The 21,706-nt window shown below is 42.1% G+C and overlaps 1 protein-coding gene across 2 annotated transcripts in view; it reads right to left on the reverse strand.

Moving 5' to 3' along the window:
* Window positions 1–500: 500 nt before the first annotated feature.
* Window positions 501–21,706, reverse strand: part of SLC5A9 (solute carrier family 5 member 9) — a 64,486-nt gene continuing 43,280 nt past the window's right edge. The window contains exons 11-13 of one of the 2 annotated variants that reach the window (XM_033917024.1): window positions 11,127–11,342; window positions 8,302–8,425; window positions 501–4,978 (exon numbers count right to left, since the gene is read on the reverse strand). In XM_033917024.1, coding sequence (XP_033772915.1) covers window positions 4,770–4,978; window positions 8,302–8,425; window positions 11,127–11,342 — 549 coding nt within the window. In that variant the 3' untranslated portion in view covers window positions 501–4,769. The remainder of the gene's footprint in view (window positions 4,979–8,301; window positions 8,426–11,126; window positions 11,343–21,706) is intronic. The other variant, XM_033917023.1, reaches the window with a different exon arrangement.

Below are 21,706 nucleotides of genomic sequence, written 5' to 3' on the forward strand. Positions count from 1 at the left end.
TATATCAAACAGTAAGTAAGTTAACTATTTATAAATCTTGAAGTATGATTAAACATATATATATCTTGTGGTATAGATCCAACAATTTCTGTGAAATTTTAAGAAAAACAGCATTTAAAATAAAAATAGAGGGCGGTTTCCAGAAGGCTTCTTAGACGATTAGAACAAGAGTTTTTTTTTTTTTTTGTTCAATAAGTTTTATTAAAATTTTGATGTAAAATATAAAATAAGGATTATAACATAGTAGTATCTTAAAGAATATTTTGTTCCTTTGTCTTTAGAAAAAATTGGTATAATACAATGCTCAGTTCTGAAGAAGCTCTTAGCATTGAATGAGAGCGAAATGGAGATCTTCTGTCAAAAGCCAGCCGGGCGACGTACAACACCCGAGCTAAGAAACAATAGTAATAAAATAGTGGTTTAAACAGCAATAAAATAAAATAAAAATGAAAAATGTTTGAATAAAAGGGATAGACTCAGATCAATGATAGTTCACATGAAAGGTCAATAAACCAAGATTAGTTCTGGTAATTGACAGTGGACACTTGAAATCAGTAGTCTTTCTTCTCGATGCGACTGAGTAAAGATCTTCTTGATCTAAAGTTAGTCTTTGAATAGGAGACTCTTAGGATGATGCCTGTTGACATCTATCTGAAAAGTAGGCATGGTTGATGTAGGCGTTGCTAGGCATCCCAGTTAGGTTCTGGTACATTAGGCCAAGTTAAACCTGGCTTGATCTACTAGCGCCTTTTGACCTACCCTAGGCTTGGAGGTTCATTAGATATATTTTTCTTTTGATCGTAGTCATGTTGGAGCCTGAGAAGGAAATTCAATAAATGGCATCTAAAAAGATAGGCTCCATATGCACCTATCTGTTGCCAATCACACTTAGGGGCCTATTACAAAATCATGCCTAACTTAAAACTTCGGCGCCTGCAATGTAGGCCAGGATTTTAAAGGCCTAGATTATAGGTGCCTAAATCCTTTAGAGAATCACAACTAGCTGCGCCTAAGTCCTTCTCTATCCCTAAACATGTCTACTTTGAAGATAAGTGCCATTGGGCGCCATGCGATAGGTATCTATCTTTTGTAGAATCATGTCTAAGAAAGGCTCATAATTGAAGCCAATTTACTAATTACCTCCCCTTTACAAAACCGTAGTGAGGTTTTTAGTGTCGGCCAAGGCGGTAACAGCTCCGATGCTCATAGGAATTCTATGAGCGTCAGAGATGTTACTGCCAGGGCCAGCGCTAAAAACCGCACTACGGTTTTGTAAAGGCGGGAGGGGGTAAATTAGATACCTGTTTATTTAGGCACTTCTTGTAGAATTTATCCCCAATTGTCCAAATTTTGCCATGTTCTACTACCACCTACACTTTTAAAAATAAAGCCAAGCTTCTGCTTTGTCTATACCTCATAGGAACCCAAATTTTCGGCCTGAACCACTTATCACAAATCAATATGTCAATCAATATGCCTACCAACACTATCCCAACTTTTTGGGGCCATCGCCCCTTAAATCACAAAACAATTGTCCCTCGTTATTCCTCCTTATTAAAAATCCCAACGTCTACTTCCCTTCACAATACTATGGAAAAAACTACTAATAGCTTGAGACTTGGACTCGTCAATGCCAGATCAATCAAAAACAAATATCACCTTCTAAAAGATGATATTGTCCATAATAACCTACACATTCTCTTTATCACAGAAACCTGGCTCGCTGAAGGTGATGAAGCATATCTATCTTACTGCTGTCCCCCCAATTATGATTACCTTTTTAACCATAGTCATAACCGCAAAGGCGGAGTTTTAGCAGTCATTTACCAAAACAATCTTTTAAACCTTTCTGATTACTCCTCAAAGGACGCTATAAATTGAATATCTTCATCTTAAATGTAACTTAAACAATAAACTCAACTTTTTACTACTCTACGTCCCCCCCCCCTAGGACAAAACAAACTCTCGCTCCTTCAGGATATCCTATTTGATTTTTGTTCTTCAACAACCATCCCCCTCATCTTGGGCGATTTCAATATTCATTTTGATGACCTTTCCAACTCATATACCAAAGACTTACTAAACACTCTAAAACCTCTTAACATACATCCAAAAATAGCAGAACCAACCCATACTGCAAACCACACTTTAGATATGATTTTTGCTCCACTATCTCACCACCTTACTCTTTCTGATCTGTCTGTTGTACCCGTCCCCTGGTCAGATCACTATTTCAAATCTTTCTCTCTTGATCTATTCAAACTAAGATTACCACAATCAGCATCCAAAACTAAAACTATTTCTGTCCGAGAATATTCCAAATTAGATAATACAGACATAACTTCCTTTCTTGATCTATCTATTTTAACACCCTTCTCCAATCCCATTGAAGACCAACTATCTGCTTGGAATTCATCCTTGTTATCTCTTTTAGACAATAAAACACCAATAATAACTAAAACCATATCTGTCCGCAAATTATCAAATCCCTGGTTCATGGTAGAACTTCGCCTGATTAAACAACAATTGCGCTCTCTAGAACGAAAATGGCGACATAATAAAACCCAATCTAATCTTCAAACATATAGGGATAATGTTTCGTTATACAAAATAAAAATCAATCAGGCAAAAAAAACATACTATTCTAATAAAATTGATAAAGCTAAAAATTCCTCTACATTGTACAATATTTTAAAATCAATAGACCCAAAAAACAAAATAAATAATACTATTCAAAAATCCACATTAAAAGCACAAGACTTAGCTGATGCATTTACTCAAAAGATCAACAAAATTTGTAATTCTTTTACCTCAAATACAACAAATAACCCAACAAGCATTAATCAAACAAAATTCATACCAATAGCAAGATGTTCCAATTTTAAAATTCCTTCAATTATTGATATAGAATCTCTTTTTCAACAAGTTAACCTAAAAAGTTCTTGCTCTGATATCATTCCACCTTTTTACCTAAAAAAACACTATTCTCACTTTGGACCTTTTATTCATTCACTTATTCAGAAGAGTCTACTCACCGCTACCGTCCCATCCCTATGGAAAACTGCAACCATTACTCCTATTCTTAAAAACCATAAAATTAGTATAAACGAACTCTCAAATTACCGTCCGATAGCTAACTTACCATTTTTAGCAAAATTAACAGAAAAATTGATATTTAACCAACTCTCCGACTTTATAGAAAATACTAACGCATTACATCCTAACCAAACAGGCTTTCGAAAATTTCACAATACGGAATACTCTTTAATAGGACTAACATCGAATATACAATATTTTTTAGACCATCACAAATCTGTTATCCTTTTTTCATTAGACATTTCTGCTGCTTTCGATACTATAGACCACGACCTACTTCTACATAGGTTAGAATCAATAGGCATAAACGCGAAAGTTCTTTCTTGGTTCACCTCTTATCTCGCTAATCGCACCTCTTTTGTTAGGTTTAATAATGAACTGTCCACAGCTTACTCCTCTTCTTTCGGAATCCCTCAAGGATCTATTTTGTCCCCTCTCCTGTTCAATATCTTTCTCTCTCCATTATTAAGCATCTGCCAGTCCATAGGCTTCACTCCTTCCTCTTATGCCGATGACATTCAACTCATTCACCCCTTGGACCCAGAAAATAATAATGATATTACATCCATCAATCATAAACTGGAAACAATACAAAACTGGCTCAATGCAAACAAATTGGCACTAAACATAAATAAGACTAAATCAATGTTATTTACCTGGAAAAAAAGATATAACCCTGACAAACTCATTCATTCTCAACAATACTCCACTTAACCTAGTCTCCTCTGTGAAAATCCTTGGAGTAATAATTGATGATAAATTGCTTTATCACGAACACATTTCCCTTACTGTCAAAAATTGTTTTTTTAAATTACGCCTGATCCGATCAATCGCCAAATTTCTGAGTTCAAATTCGATCAAGATATTAATTCACTCTTTAATTATAGCAAAACTTGACTACTGCAATGCACTTCTTCTTAACATTACTCAGAAAGAAAAAAAGAGACTTCAGTTAATACAAAACACGGCAATTAAATTAATATACAATGCTAGGAAATATAACCATGTCTCACCATTGCTGATAGACGCCCATTGGCTTCCAATCGGTCATAGGATCACTTTTAAAATAATGATCCTTATCTTTGAAACTCTAGCATTCAATGAACCTCAATTTATATCTAGACTATTAATACCACACAGTACTCAACGCCCACTTCGTTCATCTGGCCAAAATCTCCTCTCAGTTCCTTCTCTGAAAATAATAGGAACAAGAAGATCTGACATGTTCTCTGTGACGGGACCTCAATGGTGGAAAGCTCTGCCACAATATATTAGAAACGAAAAAGATGTCACAATATTCAAAAAATCTTTAAAATCCTATCTGTTTAAAGATGCTTTTAATATCTAAATTTTTTAAAATTTTTTAGTGAGGTTTCAAATAGTGCTATGATTTAACTACCCCTCACCCTCTTGCTTTTTCCTTTTTTTCTACCAAAAATTGAAAATTGTAACTTTTATACTTTCCTTCCCGACTCATGTTTGTATTTTATGAAAGTATACTGTTAAAATGTTAGTTTCTCTTTATTATTCTCTATTTTGATTTTGTACATCGCTTAGTAATTTTAATAAGCGATTCATCAAATATATTAATAAACTTGAAACTTGAATGTGGATTAGGTTATTTCTATCAGATCAGTTTATTAGCTTCATAAAATCTAGTACGAGCACCATCTTCATCCAAAGTATCCCCAGAGAAAAATATTAATGGCGAGAAGGATAATAGCATTGATATTACAAATTCTCCTCCATTTTGGTTTTTCTTCAATGCTGGTAAGCTTTATTTCCAAAATCTCTCTTTCTTCCTTGGTTAATTTTGGTGCAGGGGTCCTGGATATTCCACAAAACCAGTAGTACAAGTTCTTCCACCAAGGAAACTCAGGAACTGGAGGAAAACAAAGACAGAGAAATATATATATATATCACTAATGCCAAAAGTAGGTCAAACAAAGTAGATATTTTCAGTCATTTGTATTCATATGAGCAAACAGTTAGGGCTCTTCAGCTTGGAAAAGAGAAGGCTGAAGGGAGATATGATTGAAGCCTACAAAATCCTGAGTGGAGTAGAACGGGTACAAGTGGATCGATTTTTTACTCCATCAAAAATGACAAAGACTAGGGGACACTCGATGAAGTTACAGGGAAATACTTTTAAAACTAATAGGAGGAATTCTTTTTTTCACTCAGAGAATAGTTAAGCTCTGGAACGCGTTGCCATTGGATGTGGTAAGAGCGGATAGCGTAGCTGGTTTTAAGAAAGGTTTGGACAAGTTCCTGGAGGAAAAGTCCATAGTCTGTTATTGAGGAAGACATGGGGGTAGCCACTGCTTGCCCTTTATCGGTAGCATGGAATATTGCTACTCCTTGGGTTTTGGCCAGGTACTAGTGACCTGGATTGGCCACCATTAGAATGGGCTACTGGGCTTTATTGACCATCGGCCTGATCCAGGAAGGCTATTCTTATGTTCTTATCTCCTGCTTTTTCTCTAGTTTCCTCTATAACCTTTCAGTTCATATTCTAATCCCATTAACTTGCAGATATATGATGGCTGCTTTCCTGGACTGCTTCCCTTTATTTGGCACAACATTTTTAAAAAAGTAAAATGATCCTTGTTGGTTATCTCAGCTCTGACAATTAATGTAAGGGAACTGGTCAGATACAGAGGGCAAAGGCACGCAGCTCCTGATTGGTAAGGCCCGACTTTAGTACAGGAAGAGGCGGTCAGAGCATACAGCGAGTGATTTCCTTCACTCGCCGGCACTCCGTTTGTCCTCTCCTGCCTCCCCTTTGCAGTCGGAAAATACCATGAATGACCGGGACAGCGAACTGTGACCGCAAATTCGCGGGGGAGCACTATACATGAATTTATATAGGTACTCAAGCATTTTTCCCTATCTGTCCCGGTGGGTTCACAATCAATTTAATGTACCTGGGGCATGGAGGGGGGTGGGGATTAAGTGACTTGCCCAGGGTCACCGGGAGCAGCGTGGGCTTGAACCCACAACCTCAGGGTGCTGAGGCTGTAGCTTTAACCACTGCACCAAACACTGCATACATATATCTTTTAATTTTTTTAAATATAAATATACAGATTAATGAGTTATGCATTTCCAATAAATACATAACTCACTTTCAATATCTGTATAGTTTCGATTTGTTAATCTTGTTCAGATGCAAAAATTTATATATATATATTCAATGAACCCTCCTTTAAGGAACAAATTGGGCATGTACTAAAGGCATGTTTTCATTACGTTGCTGAAAGTGAAGCTAAAGTTAGAGGGCTATGAATTTAGTGTTGTGAGACAGTTGCTAGTTTTGTCCAGACTGGACTTTTGGAATTCATTACATCTGGGGCTGCCAGCGACACTGTGTAAGACACTGCAAAGCATACAAAATTCTGCAGCTGGATTGGAATTTGCTGCTACGATATATGCACGAAAGTCACTCTTTATTGCAAAAATTACATTGGTTACCTGTGAAGCATCATACCACATTTGAAGTGCAGTACTGGATTTGATTTATCAGATTTTGAGTCAGGGAGGCTCCCAATATCTACAAAAAGGCAATATAGTTGTACACCCTTGTCCAGTCTTTGCACTTGGCTTCTGAAAGAAGGCTTGTTGTGCCATAATAACATAAGAATTGTCTCTGATGGGTCAGATCAGTGGTCCATCATGCCCAGCAGTCCGCTCATATGGCGGCCCTCTAGTCAAAGACCAGCACCCTAACTGAGACTAGCCCTACCACATACATCCTTGTTCACCAGGAACTTGTCTAACTTTGTCTTGAATCCTTGGAGGGTGTTTTCCCCTATGACAGCCTCCGAAAGAGCGTTCCAGTTTTCCACCACTTTCTGGGTGAAGAAGAACTTCCTTACGTTTGTATGGAATCTATCCCCTTTCAACTTTAGAGAGTGCCCTCTCGTTCTCCCTACCTTGGAGAGGGTGAACAACTTGTCCTTATCTACTAAGTCTATCCCCTTCAGTATCTTGAATGTTTCAATCATGTCCCCTCTCAATCTCCTCTGTTTGAGGGAGAAGAGGCTCAGTTTCTCTAATCTTTTGCTGTACTACTTTTTGCTGGGCTGAAACAGTGGCTGGTGCTTTATCTATGGCCGGCTTAAAATTATGGAACACACTACCAGGCCATCTTCGATCCAGCAACTCCTTACTGTAGTTTAGAAAAGTGCTGAAAATTCACCTGTTTCAGCATGGTTGTTTATCAGCTTCTGCTGACAGTGTAATATGTTAGATAGATAGATATAATCTCACAAACAATCTATCTATCTATCTTTATTATATGAGCCGCCTAGAATTAGGTGAGGAAAAACAATTTTAAAATAAATAAATAACTGTTAGATTGATCCTAAATGTGACTTTTCAAGCATTTTAAATCAACGTAAACTTTGAATGGAACATCAAATCAGGACTGATTCGGGTTAATCCTGATTTTGTGAAGCAGAGGATAAGGAAAGGGAAATCAATGGTTCAAACCGCTCTAAAATTTCCCAGCAGACACATTTTCCAAGTACACCTGAAGGAGGAGACTGGAAGCCCTGAATATGTATACCCTAGAGGAAAGGAGAGACAGGGGAGATACGATTCAGACGTTCAAATACTTAAAGGGTATTAACGTAGAACAAAATCTTTTCCAGAGAAAGGAAAATGGTAAAACCAGAGGACATAATTTGAGGTTGAGGGGTGGTAGATTCAGGGGTAATGTTAGGAAATTCTACTTTACGGAGAGGGTGGTGGATGCCTGGAAGGTGCTCCCGAGAGAGGTGGTGGAGAGTAAAACTGTGACTGTATTCAAAGAAGCGTGGGATGAACACAAAGGATTTAGAATCAGAAAATAAGATTAAATATTGAACTAAGGCCAGTACTGGGCAGACTTGCACGGTTTGTGTCTGTATATGGCTGTTTGGTGGAGGATGGGCTGGGGAGGGCTTCAATGGCTGGGAGGGTGTAGATAGGCTGGGGAGTGAGTTTTGACAGGTATTTCGGCAGTTGGAACCCAAGCACAGTACCGGGTAAAGCTTTGGATTCTTGCCCAGAAATAGCTAAGAAGAAAAAATTAAAAAAAAAAATTAAATTAAATCAGGTTGGGCAGACTGGATGGATCATTTGGGTCTTTATCTGCCGTCATCTACTATGTTACTATGACCCATCGCATGCCGTATTTTTAAAGCGACAGTGCTGACATACTTGTCTGGAGATCTGAACCAGGCTCTTGGCGTGGACTTTCCTCTTCTTTTGACTGGTCCCAAGGGTCAACTAGATCAGCTCTTTCAGCCGTGCTGTGCCGACTCCACCACGTCAAACGAACGAGCTGGAGAAAAAAAGAAATAAGATTTGGGAACAGGTATTCTTTTACCATTTTTGGATATGCTGTTAAATTAGACATTGCAGTCATTCTTTGTGGTTTGCATTTGTGATGGAAGTACCTCGTAGTATTGTTCAGAAAAGAAAGGATCTTGAGAGATACTTTCATATGTCCTTGTAATACGCCAATCTGACACTATAAAGATCAACTTACATTCACAGAGGAAGTAAAAAGCACAGCTATATATACTCTCCTCTCCACCTCACCATCGTCAAAAAACACCATGGCACCACCATATATGAATTTCTTCAAAAAGGCAGTAAACAAATCCGAATGCCCCAGAACTCGACCTTGGAATCCAAACTTAAAATTAAATTTTGCCCCAGAATCTGAACGCTGCTTTGGAATCCAAACGTACAGGAACTGCAAGTGTTGCTCAGCCCAAAAGCTTCCCCTCTGACGCAGCTTCCTGGTTCCACTTGGGAGGGAAGCTTTGGGCTGAGCAATGCTTGCAATTGCTGTTGCCGATCTTCCTGTCTCTGCCTGGTGAGCCCGATCTTGCTGTCTATGCCGTTTGGGGTGCCCGATCTTGCTGAGTTTGTGGGACCAAGGAACAGATTAATCCAGTTTCTATTATTTTCAATGGGAAAAATTGTCTTTGAACTCAAACGTTTTGGAACTCAGATGGGGTTCTGGCACGGATTAAGTTCGGATTCCGAGGTACTACAATAAATAAAATACAAATATAATAAATAAATGTGACGTGTCTAAAACCATAGGTAGCAGTATGTATGATATTGCAAGTGGCGTAGTGTGGACGGGGTGGGGGCAGTCCACCCTGGGCGCCATCTTGGTGGGGGACCTGGCACCCCCTCCTCTCCGCCCCCCCTCCCCACTACCGCAAACGCACGCCCCTTCCCGTTCCCCGTATCTCTTTAATGTTTCCGGCGGGAGCGGCAACCCTAGCCTGCTGCTTGCGCCTGCGTGGGATCTTTCTCCGATGTCAGTTCCTGGAGCCGCGCCTAGGAAGTGGCGTCGGAGGAAGAGCCAACGCTGGTGTGAGCGGCAGACTGGGTCTGCTGCTCGCGCCAGGAAGGTTAAAGAGGCACGGGGAAGGAGCAGACGGGGGTGACGGCAGGGCCAGAGAAGAGGGTGGGGGAGGGGTGCCACCAGTCCAGGCACCACTCACCCTCGGTACACCACTGACTGGAGCAGGAGCAGAAAACAGAGCAGATGGGGATCTCCTCTAAGGGGTGGCTAGATTTCCTTTGTATCAAGCTCTGCAGTTGATGGTGGAATCCTTGAGTCACCCACAGCTAAAAACGCATGCTTGTTAGTAGTAGTTCACAACTCCTATGATACTACCCTTCTCGTCTATGAATTCTGAATTTCCAAAGCACCCAAAAATGTCAACGGCAATCAGGTGTATTGTGTGGTTCAAATATAATAATATATATAATATAAGCCCTGGTCATGACACACAAGAGATTCTACCAAAAAATCCCAGCCTACATAGAATCCAAGCTACGCCTATACACCCCTAACCGCCCCCTCCGCTCCAAAGCAGAACAAAGACCCAGCATTCCCGCAGGGAGATCCATTTCCTACCTCAGCTATGGAATTGACTGTCACCCACACTGATCAGGTCGCTAGACTCACTAATGACCTTCCGCCAATCGGGACATTAAAAACTGCCTCCTCAGTATACTTATCCTAATATTCTTCGCTATGACCAGTCTGGTCTCTAGAATAAGCTCTGTTATTGTCTACTGTAACCTATTTGTTGTCATGACTAGTCTGTTTTCAAGTTCAAATATTTTTATTAGAATTTTATCGAAGAAAAGGGAACAATAACATAGATATGAGAGGGCCTGAACAGGACCATCCAATAGTACAAAGCAGAAAAGCAATCAGAAATTACAACAATGAATCAGGTAAATTGTACATGGTAGTCCCATACAGGATTTCAGGGTAACCTGGAGAGGGAGGAAAGGAGAGAAGAAGAGATCATTTGTCCGAGATAGAGCCATTACTAAAGCAAGAGTAGGGTGGGCGTCTCAAGCCGAAAAGTGCACAATTTCCACAGTTTCTTCATAGAAAAATATGCAACGATTGGTCAGTGGGAGTTCATTTTGAGATAAATATCTCATAGGGTCTCCGGGTCTCTGAGCATATATTTAAACAACTTAATACACATGATTACCATTGATATTTTGGGGTGATTTAGAAATTCAGAATTCTTAGAAGAGAAGGGTAGTATCATAGGAGTTGTTTATTGCATTTTCCTTTCCAACAAAAATAAGTATATACCCCTTTTTCTTGTGACTTGGTTGGCATTAGTAGTTCAGCAGTGTTGCTGTGCCTGCCAAACTTGGTAAAAGGGAGTTTGGCCACCTGCGTGTCAAAGCAGCTCCTGATTGGTGAGGCCCGACTTTAGTGCAGGAAGAGGCGGTCGGAGCATACCGCGAGTAATTTCCTTCACTCACTGATGCTCCGGCTGCCCTCTCCTGTCTCCCCCCGCTAAAAAAACGTATTTGCGGTTTTTCAACATTTGTGGGGGTTCCTGGAACGGAACCCCCGCGAATATCAGGGGAGTACTGTAATAATAAATATAGAAAATGAACCAGAAGATAGATGAGAATACAGTTTTGCTTTCAAAATTTGGGCATAAAAAGATTGAAACAGTGGCTATAGAATGGTTGCTTACGTTTTCGTCAGGGATTGATGGGGTACAGAGGCTGACCACAATGCAGACAAGCGCTGTCAGTCCAAACAGAATCAGAGCAAAGTAGAGGTAATGGACATCCTTCAACACAGATGGTCTGGTATCCTCCTCGCCGCAATAAGGCGCCCGATAAACGAAATCCATGACCATGCGGATGAAGCCTACCACAAGCCCCACTATTAGACCCCAAAAAGCGCCCTGTAAGGGGGAAAAAACAAATGAGAGAAGCCGATTGAAGAATCAAACTGTAAGAGAGAAGATGTAGTTTGAACTTTATTTAGTTTTTAATGCCAACAAAAAGTGCAATACAATTAATATACAAATAATGATAATCAACCAAGCACTTATAATCAATCAGTATCTATACAAAAGATGAAAATTCCCTCCCCCATCCATCATTACCATCAGGAATAATAGATACCCCCCTCCCGCTTCCCCCCCCCTTGGATGTGTGGGTGCAATACAATGGAAAATAAAGATACAGGACAACTATAACAAATCTACAAAAGACTTCAATGGATCCCAAACCAATTTGAATATCTTATTATGCCCCAGCAAGACAGCATTCATTTTCTCATACTTATAAGTTAAACATAAGCTCGCCCACCAAAAAGGAAAACTAAGGCGATCCCAATTCTTCCAGTTGCGATTAATCATTTGCATGGCTATTCCGGTCATAATTAGGAAAAGCCGGCATTTATAGCGGTCCAGGGGGGGCTTAATATGCAATAACATTCCGCATATAACTACCTCATACGTCAATGGAATAGATGCCTCCAGTATGGTATTAATTTGTCCCCATGTTGACTTCCAAAAGTTGAGCATCAAAGGACAATAGAACAGCAGATGATCCAGTGTCCCTATGTCTAGATGACAGGGCCAGCATCTATTAGATTTAGAACTATCTAATTTCTGCAAATGAACAGGGGTCCAGAAACTTCAACCCATTTCAATAAAAATAGTATTTTTGGACTGGATCCCTCGTCCCAGAATTCACATAACCCAGAAATTTCTTTTTTTTTTTTTAACCCGAGTCCATAGTAGTCTGACATGAACATTTTCTGTCTTTTTCCCCTATTTTTAGTAAACTAAACTAAACCTTAGGTTTGTATAGCGCATCATCTCCGCAAGCGCAGAGCTCGGCACGGTTTACAGAGGTTGAGAGGAAAGGAACTACAAAGATGGATATAGGAGAGGGAATAAGAAGATAGGGAGGGAAACAGGGTACTAGAGAACGGGGGTGATTAGATTTTTTGAAAAGAGCCAAGTTTTCAGGTGTTTACGGAAGGATTGGAAGGAGCTAACATTTCTGAGCGGAGATGAGAGGTTGTTCCAGAGTTCTGTGGTTCTAAAAGGGAGGGATGTTCCAAGGCATGCTTTTTCATTTTTTCATTTTGTATATTTTGCTAAGAGGTTGAAAGCATCAGATATAAATCTCTGTGATCTGCATTGGGGATTCAACCTAGACCAGGAAAGTTGCTTTTGGAAATAGGAGCATACAAAGATACAGACAAGATTTTTCCCTTCCTGAATATATGGAATGAGAGAGAGAGAGACATACCGGTATATCTAATTGACTGTCACAGCTCATCACTATTCATAACTTGACCGCAAAAGTTCCGCTACACTGAGCGTTTTATTGTTACTCTGATGCCTAAGCAGAAAATAAAATTACCTCCCCCCCCCAAAAAAAAGGGAAAAATCCTGAACGTTTTCTGTGCAGCTGATGGGGGACTGGGAGGTGGGGCAGGGCCAGCATCTATTAGATTTAGAACTATCTAATTTCTGCAAATGAACAGGGGTCCAGAAACTTCTATGTAACAAAAAAACAAAACAAAACTATGTTTGTCTCATAGAAATGCAGAAATATGCTGCTTTATCTCAATGCTCCAAATGTCGCTAAGACTATTTTTTGGCTTTTTATTCAGTAATTCAGATACAGTATTAATTTATACCAACGGGCGACCTGATGTCCTAGCAAATCTGTCTGGAGAAGATGCAGTTTGAAAAGTTACATTCAGGACAAATTTCAGAAGAAGTGCACAATTTAATTAGTAAATCGATGCTCTGAACATTTCCCAACTTTTTCCAGGAGAGGCTCCCTCCCAGCTAAATCATGCTGACATTCAGCAATGCTTTATATCGGCTCTGACTGCCTTGGCTAGAGTTACGGTATGTCCAGGTGAGATTGTGCTCTTGGACTACAAAATTGGGTAATTTTGGCTCTCTTTGCAATAGGTTCCTTCAGAGCACAAGCGAGAGAATGACATAGAAACGTTTTTTTTCTGGAAACGTCAATCGCTCCTCCTAAACTTACTTGCTCCACTTCATCACTGACGCTGAAACCGTGGATTGAAGACAAAGTTTTATTTTATTTTTCTTTCCAACTTATGATTTATCTTTAATCTTATCTATTGTTTTGCCTTTTGTCTTTGTTTTATTCTATTTCTATCATTTAAATTTCTCCAGAATTCTACTGTTCAACGGCTCCCCCTTCTGCTTCTATTCCTTTCTCTCCTCTCTTCTACCTTCCAAAGTATTTAGATCAATGCTGTCTTGTTAAAATGTTTATTTTATTTTTATTTTTCCTCTAACTCTACTTTTCACTTCTCTATTACCCTCCAGGTACTTTAGTTAGATTGTGAGCCTTCGGGACAGTAAGGGAATTTTTCAAGTACCTTTCTTATTTCTAATCTTAATGTATATTTTCTGTAAACCGCTTAGAACCTAACGGATGTAGCGGTATATAAGAAATAAATTACAAATAGAGACAAATTTTTTCCCGTCCCTGCCCCATTCCTTCAAGCTCCGTCTTCGTCTGCACAAGCCTCTGACACTTTCAAATCCTAAGTAGCAACATTCTAAAGCTGAGATTGTGATGTCATAATGCCTCATTCCACCAATGCCTAAGCTCCGTCCTCATCTGCACAAGCCTCAAACACTTTGAAATCATAAGTAGCATCATTCTAGAGCTCAGATTGTGATGTCATAATGCCTCATTCCACCAATGTCTAAGCTCCGTCTTCATCTGCACAAGCCTCAAACCCTTTCAAATCCTAAGTAGCAACATTCTAGAGCTGAGATTGTGATGTCATAATGCCTCATTCCACCAATGTCCTCATCCGCACAAGCCTCAAATGCTTTAAAATCATGAGTTTGAGGCTTGTACGGTTAAGGCAGAACTTAAAGGAATAGGGCAGAGACAGGGACAAAACTTGTGGGTACGGGACAAGAAAATTGAGTTCCTACAGGGGACGGAGAAAAATCTGTGCCCCATGTCATTCACTATTCCTTACGGATTATGGGACTGTTTCTATTGTTTGCTTGCTTTCTAAGCACGCTGGGCTAGTAGCCCCCCCCCTCCTAAGAACATAAGAACATAAGAAATGCCTCCGCTGGGTCAGACCTGAGGTCCATCGCGCCCAGCAGTCCGCTCACGCGGCGGCCCATCAGGTCCAGGACCTGTGCAGTAATCTTCTATCTATACCCCTCTATCCCCATTTCCAGTAGGAATTTGTCCAATCCTTTCTTAAACCCCAGTACCGTGCTCTGCCCTATTACGTCCTCTGGAAGCGCATTCCAGGTGTCCACCACACATTGGGTAAAGAAGAACTTCCTAGCATTTGTTTTGAATCTGTCCCCTTTCAACTTTTCTGAATGCCTTCTTGTTCTTTTATTTATCGAAAGTTTGAAGAATCTGTCCCTCTCTACTCTCTCTATTCCCTTCATGATCTTGTAAGTCTCTATCATATCCCCTCTAAGTCTCCTCTTCTCCAGGGAAAAGAGACCCAGTTTCTCCAATCTTTCTCTATCTCTCTCTTTCTATTTCTGTCTCTCTCCCTTTCTTTCTATCGCTCTCTCTCTCTCTCTCTGTTTCTCTCTGTCTCCCTTTCTCTCTGTCCCTCTCTACTCTCTCTATGCCTTCATGATCTTGTAAGTCTCTATCATATCCCCTCTAAGTCTCCTCTTCTCCAGGGAAAAGAGACCCAGTTTCTCCAATCTTTCTCTATCTCTCTCTTTCTATTTCTGTCTCTCTCCCTTTCTTTCTATCGCTCTCTCTCTCTCTCTATTTCTGTCTCTCTCCCTTTCTCTCTCTCTTTCTTTCTATCTCTCTCTATATTTCTCTCTGTCTCCCTTTCTCTCTCTCTTTCTGTCCCTCTCCACTTTCTCTATGCTCTTCATGGTCTTGTATGTCTCTATCATATCCCCTCTAAGTCTCCTCTTCTCCAGGGAAAAGAGACCCAGCTTCTCCAATCTTTCTCTATCTCTCTCTTTCTATTTCTGTCTCTCTCCCTTTCTTTCTATCGCTCTCTCTCTCTCTCTCTGTTTCTCTCTGTCTCCCTTTCTCTCTGTCCCTCTCTACTCTCTCTATGCCTTCATGATCTTGTAAGTCTCTATCATATCCCCTCTAAGTCTCCTCTTCTCCAGGGAAAAGAGACCCAGTTTCTCCAATCTTTCTCTATCTCTCTCTTTCTATTTCTGTCTCTCTCCCTTTCTTTCTATCGCTCTCTCTCTCTCTCTCTGTTTCTCTCTGTCTCCCTTTCTCTCTGTCCCTCTCTACTCTCTCTATGCCTTCATGATCTTGTAAGTCTCTATCATATCCCCTCTAAGTCTCCTCTTCTCCAGGGAAAAGAGACCCAGTTTCTCCAATCTTTCTCTATCTCTCTCTTTCTATTTCTGTCTCTCTCCCTTTCTTTCTATCGCTCGCTCTCTCTCTCTGTTTCTCTCTGTCTCCCTTTCTCTCTGTCCCTCTCTACTCTCTCTATGCCCTTCATGATCTTGTAAGTCTCTATCATATCCCCTCTAAGTCTCCTCTTCTCCAGGGAAAAGAGACCCAGTTTCTCCAATCTTTCTCTATCTCTCTCTTTCTATTTCTGTCTCTCTCCCTTTCTTTCTATCGCTCTCTCTCTCTGTCTCCCTTTCTCTCTGTCCCTCTCTACTCTCTCTATGCCCTTCATGATCTTGTAAGTCTCTATCATATCCCCTCTAAGTCTCCTCTTCTCCAGGGAAAAGAGACCCAGTTTCTCCAATCTCTCAGCGTATGAAAGGCTTTCCATCCCCTTAATCAGTCTTGTCGCTCTCCTCTGAACTCTCTCGAGTAACACCATATCCTTCTTAAGGTATGGTGACCAATACTGGACGCAGTACTCAAGATGCGGACGCACCATTGCCCGGTACAGCGGCAGGATAACTTCTTTCGTTCTTGTTGTAATACCCTTCTTGATTATCCCCAGCATTTTATTCGCTCTCTTGGGGGCCGCTGCGCACTGTGCCGTCGGCTTCATTGTCATGTCCACCATTACCCCCAAGTCCCTTTCTTGGGTACTCTCATTCAATAACATCCCTCCCATCGTATAGCTGTGCCTCGGGTTTCTGATTCCCACATGCAATACTTTACATTTCTCAACATTGAACTTCATCTGCCATCTCTCTGCCCATTCTCCCAATTTGTCCAAGTCCCTTTGCAATTTTTCACAGTCTTCCTTTGTCCGAGCTCCACTAAATAGTTTGGTGTCGTCCGCAAATTTTATTATCTCACTCTTTGTTCCTGTTTCTAGATCATTTATGAATATATTAAATAGCAGTGGCCCGAGCACTGAGCCCTGCGGGACACCACTCGTGACTTTCCTCCAGTCTGAGTAGTGTCCCTTCACCCCTACCCTCTGTTTCCTACCCGCTAACCAGTTTCTGATCCATCTATGCACGGCTCCGTCCACCCCATGGTTCTTCAGTTTCCGGAGTAGACGTTCATGAGGCACCTTGTCAAAGGCTTTCTGGAAATCTAGGTATATGATGTCTATGGGGTCTCCTTTGTCCATCTGTTTGTTAATTCCCTCGAAGAAGTGCAATAAGTTGGTCAGACACGATCTCCCCTGCAGAAACCATGTTGGCTGGTTATCAGAAGTTCGTGTTTTTTCAAAATGTTCATCAATTTTTTCTTTTATTAGTGCTTCCGCCATTTTCCCCGGAACAGAGGTCAGACTCACCGGTCTGTAGTTTCCCGGGTCTCCTCTTGATCCCTTTTTAAAGATGGGCGTAACGTTGGCTATCTTCCAATCCTCCGGAATCACACCTGTTTTCAGAGACAGGTTGCAAATTTGCTGTAGTAGTTCCGCTATTTCCTCTTTTAGTTCCTTCAGCACCCTTGGATGGATTCCATCCGGACCCGGGGATTTGTCAGTTTTTAGTTTTTCTATCTGTCTGCGCACATCATCAAGGCTCACTTCTATGGAAGTTAACTTTTGTGCTTGATTTCCATTGAAGAATTTCTCAGGTTCCGGTATGTTGGTTGTGTCTTCGTTTGTGAATACAGATGAAAAGAACATGTTAAGTCTTTCTGCGACCTCTTTCTCTTCCTTCACCGCTCCCTTCCTGTCTCCGTCATCCAGTGGTCCCACCTCCTCCCTAGCCGGCTGTTTCCCTTTAACATATCTAAAGAACGGTTTGAAATTTCGTGCTTCCCTGGCTAGTCTCTCTTCATACTCTCTTTTGGCTTTTCGTACCACACGGTGACATTCTTTTTGATACTTCCTGTGCTCTCTCCAGTTTACCTCAGTTTTGTCCCTTTTCCATTTTCTGAATGAATTTTTCTTATTGCTTATCACTTCCTTCACTATTTTAGTTATCCACGCCGGGTCTTTTATTCGACTCTTGTTGCACCCTTTTCTGAATTTGGGGATATATAGATTTTGCGCCTCGCTCACCGTGTCCTTGAAAAAGGACCAGGCATGTTCTACCGTCTGCCATTTTTGGGAAGTGTTCCTAAGTTTCTTCTTTACCATTCCCCTCATTGCTTCGTAGTTACCCTTCCTGAAGTTAAAAGTTGTCGCTATGGTTCTCTTTCCTTTCAGTATTCCTACTTCCATCTTGAACTTGATCATATTATGATCGCTGTTTCCCAACGGTCCCACTACTTCCACTTCCTTTGCAGGTCCCCTTAGCCCATTTAGGATTAGATCCAGAGTGGCATTTTCTCTTGTCGGTTCTCTAACAAGCTGTTCCATGAAGCAATCTTGTACAGCCTTCAGAAATTCTGTCTCCCTAGCGCATCTTGAGCTTCCGAGACTCCAGTCTATCCCAGGGTAGTTGAAGTCTCCCATAATAACCGTGTTACCGCCTTTGCATTCTCGCTTCATCTCGGCTTCCATTTCTTCATCGATGTCTCCGGTTTGTCCGGGTGGACGATAGTATAGGCCTATCTTTATTTCAGGCCCTTTCCTTCCTGGTATTTTAACCCATAGTGATTCTAGCTTGTTGGTCGTCTCCGCTGTGTCCATTCTTGTTGATTGTATGCTTTCTTTTATGTATAGTGCTATTCCACCTCCTTTCTGTCCTGACCTATCCTGGCGATAGAGCTTGTACCCCGGCAGTGCTGTATCCCATTTGCTTTCCTCATTCCACCATGTTTCAGAGATTCCAATGATGTCTATGTCTTCTGCAATGATCATGGCTTCTAATTCCCCCATTTTGTTTCTTAGGCTCCTTGCATTAGTATATATGCAATTTAGCTCCTGGAATTTTGCTGCCTTTAATTCCTTTCCCTGCGCTTCGGTCTTTAGATACTTCTCTTGGGCTACAATCTTTCTAACCTTCTCTTCTTGGTTAGTCGACTCCTGTAATTTGTCCATTGTTTCTTCCCAGCCTTTTTTCCCCTCAGTATCTTCACGGGATACCTTTTTCCGAAACATCGACGCTTGGTCGACTGTCGGCTTTCCCCTTCTTCTTAGTTTAAAGCCTGTTCTATTCCTCTCTTGACATTGTTTGCTAGAAGTCTAGTTCCCGCTGTGCTCAGGTGCAATCCATCTCTCCTGTAGAGCTTGTTCTTGCCCCAGAACGTCGTCCAGTTCCTCACGAAGTGGAATCCTTCTTCCTCACACCATCTCCTCATCCACGCATTTATTGATTGTAGTTCATCCTGCCTTTTCACATCTGCCCTCGGTACCGGTAGGATCTCTGAGAATGCTATCTTCTGGGTCCTCATCTTCAGCTTCCTTCCCAGAATCTTGAACTGTTCTATCAGCGAACTTCTTTTGTAGTCTCTCCTGCTGACATCATTCGTCCCAATGTGGATCATTACTGCGGTCTCTTCCGTCTCCGCACCTTCCAGGATCTTTCCAATTTTGTCCACGATGTCCTTGGTTCTCGCTCCTGGGAGGCAGGTCACCAGTCGGTCCTCCCTCCCTCCTGCTATGTGGCTGTCCACATGCCTCAGGATCGAATCCCCCACTAGGATCGCTGATTTTCCCTTCTTCAATGTTCGCTTCGGTCTCAGGTCAATGTCCTCGGTGTGCTTCGCTCTCTCTTCTTCTGGGCATCGACTGGTCAATTTTTCTTTGTGGGTGTCTTCTTTGAGGTCTTCTGCTTCTTGTTCTCCCTTCGATGTAGGTGTAGCTTCTTCTATCATCTGAAGCTCGTTCTCTTCCACCCTCCTCTTGTATGCTTCTTCAATGAATTTCTCAAGTTCCCTGACTTCCTCCTCGATGTGTCTCTCGCTGTTTTATCTTCTCTGTGGAAAACCACTGTAAAACCTTCAAATTGTCTCCCCTTTGGTATTTGACTCCATGGCACCCAAGATGCCTCCTTTAGTATTGATATTCCCGTTCTAAACTACAGCATCACCTCCAACAACTGCTGAATTTTCTCTCCCAGTTCTCTAACTCCCACATCTGGTAGAAAGTCGATTCTGATAGCAGGAGTTACAATTCTTTTCTATCAACTGAACTGTACGTCATCCTCTCTTAGCTTTCAGTTCTACGTTAAAGAAGGTTTTCTCAATAACTGAGAGTACATTCTGGTGAGGGCAGTTTAGAGAATAAAATTTAGGATTGCAATTCTTGTGTTTAAAACAATGCATCAAATTTTACCACCAGTGATAACCAATGATGTAGCGAGAGTGAGTGGCACCCCTCCCCCCGCCCTCTTCCCTGTACCTTTTTAACCTCCATGTGGGCAACCACCAACTCAATGCCCACATCGGCTGTGGCGTTCTCGCCGACGTCAGTTCCTAGACGCGGGTCCCGGAAGCGATGTCGGAGAGAGTGCCGAAGCCGATGCGAGCAGCAAGTGGGTAGCTGCTCGCCCCGAAGTTTGAAAGGTATGGGGAAAGAGAAAGGGCGTGCGTGCATCAGGGGGAGGAGTGGAGGGGGGTCTGAGTGGAGAAGGAGTGCCGGCACCCTCTCTCCCTTTTATACTATGCTACTGGTGATAACCAATTTCATATACAGTAGACCCGCGCAAATTCACGGTTCGTGAATCGCGGACTCGGTCATTTGCGGTATTTTCTGACTGCCTCTTCCGGTCAGAAAATACAAGGAATGACAGTCCGCAAATCAGCCTTCTACACAGCCTATTCCTCCTCCTCTCCCCCCCTCCCATCAGCCAATCAGCCTTCTGCACAGCCGATTTCTCCTCCTCTCCTCCCCCCTCCTGTCAGCCAATCAGCCTTCTGCACAGCCGATTCCTCCTCCTCTCCTCCCCCCTCCTTTCAGCCAATCAGCCTTCTGCACAACCGATTCCTCCTCCTCTCCTCCTCCGGTCAGCCAATCAGCCTTCTGCACAGCCGATTCCTCCTCCTCTCCTCCCCCCCTCCTGTCAGCCAATCAGCCTTCTGCACAGCCGATTCCTCCTCCTCTCCTCCCCCCCTCCTGTCAGCCAATCAGCCTTCTGCACAGCTGATTCCTCCTCCTCTCCTCCTCTGGTCAGCCAATCAGCCTACTGCACAGCCGATTCCTTCTCCTCTCCTCCTCTGGTCAGCCAATCAGCCTTCTGCACAGCCGATTCCTCCTCCTCTCCTCTTCCGGTCAGCCATTCAGCCTTCTGCACAGCCGATTCTTCCTCCCCCCCCCCCCCCTGTCAGCCAATCGGCCTTCTGCACAGCCGATTCCTCCTCCTCTCCTCCTCCAGTTAGCTAATTAGCCTTCTGCCCAGCCGATTCCTCCTCCGGTCAGCCAATCAGCCTTCTGCACAGCCGATTCCTCCTCCTCCCCCCCCCTCCCGTCAGCCAATCGGCCTTCTGCACAGCCGATTCCTCCTCCTCTCCTCATCCGGTCAGCCAATCAGCCTTCTGCACAGCTGATTCCTCCTCCTCTCCCTCCCCCTCCCTTTCAGCCTTCTGCATACCCAAACCACTTGCCAGCCTAAATATTGTTTTTTTAGCACCCGCCACCGCTGCCCCTACAGCCCTCTCCCGCCTCCAATCCACTCCTAAACCGCATTTGCAGTTTTTCAAAATTTGCGGTTGTTCCTGGAACGGACCTCCCGCAAATTTTTTTTTTGGGGGGGAAGTACTGTACTTCCTCATCTGCTGTGATCACATTCTAGACAGCTGTTAGGAATTCCTTCTTTACATCAAATACATAAAGCATCTACATTATTCAAGATCAGTTATTAAGCTTTTGAAAGTGTGTGAAGACATAGGGGGAGATTCTATAATGTTGGGTGCCTATCTTAATTAGTAAATTGGCTTCAATAATGAGCTTTAACAAGCTCAAAATTGGGGAAAAAAATTAATTGGGAGATAGGCACCTATCTTCTTAGCAGTGATTCTACAAAAGAAAGACGCC

The sequence above is a fragment of the Geotrypetes seraphini genome, chromosome 12, assembly GCF_902459505.1.
Source record: "Geotrypetes seraphini chromosome 12, aGeoSer1.1, whole genome shotgun sequence".
Classification (NCBI taxonomy): Eukaryota; Metazoa; Chordata; class Amphibia; order Gymnophiona; family Dermophiidae; genus Geotrypetes; species Geotrypetes seraphini.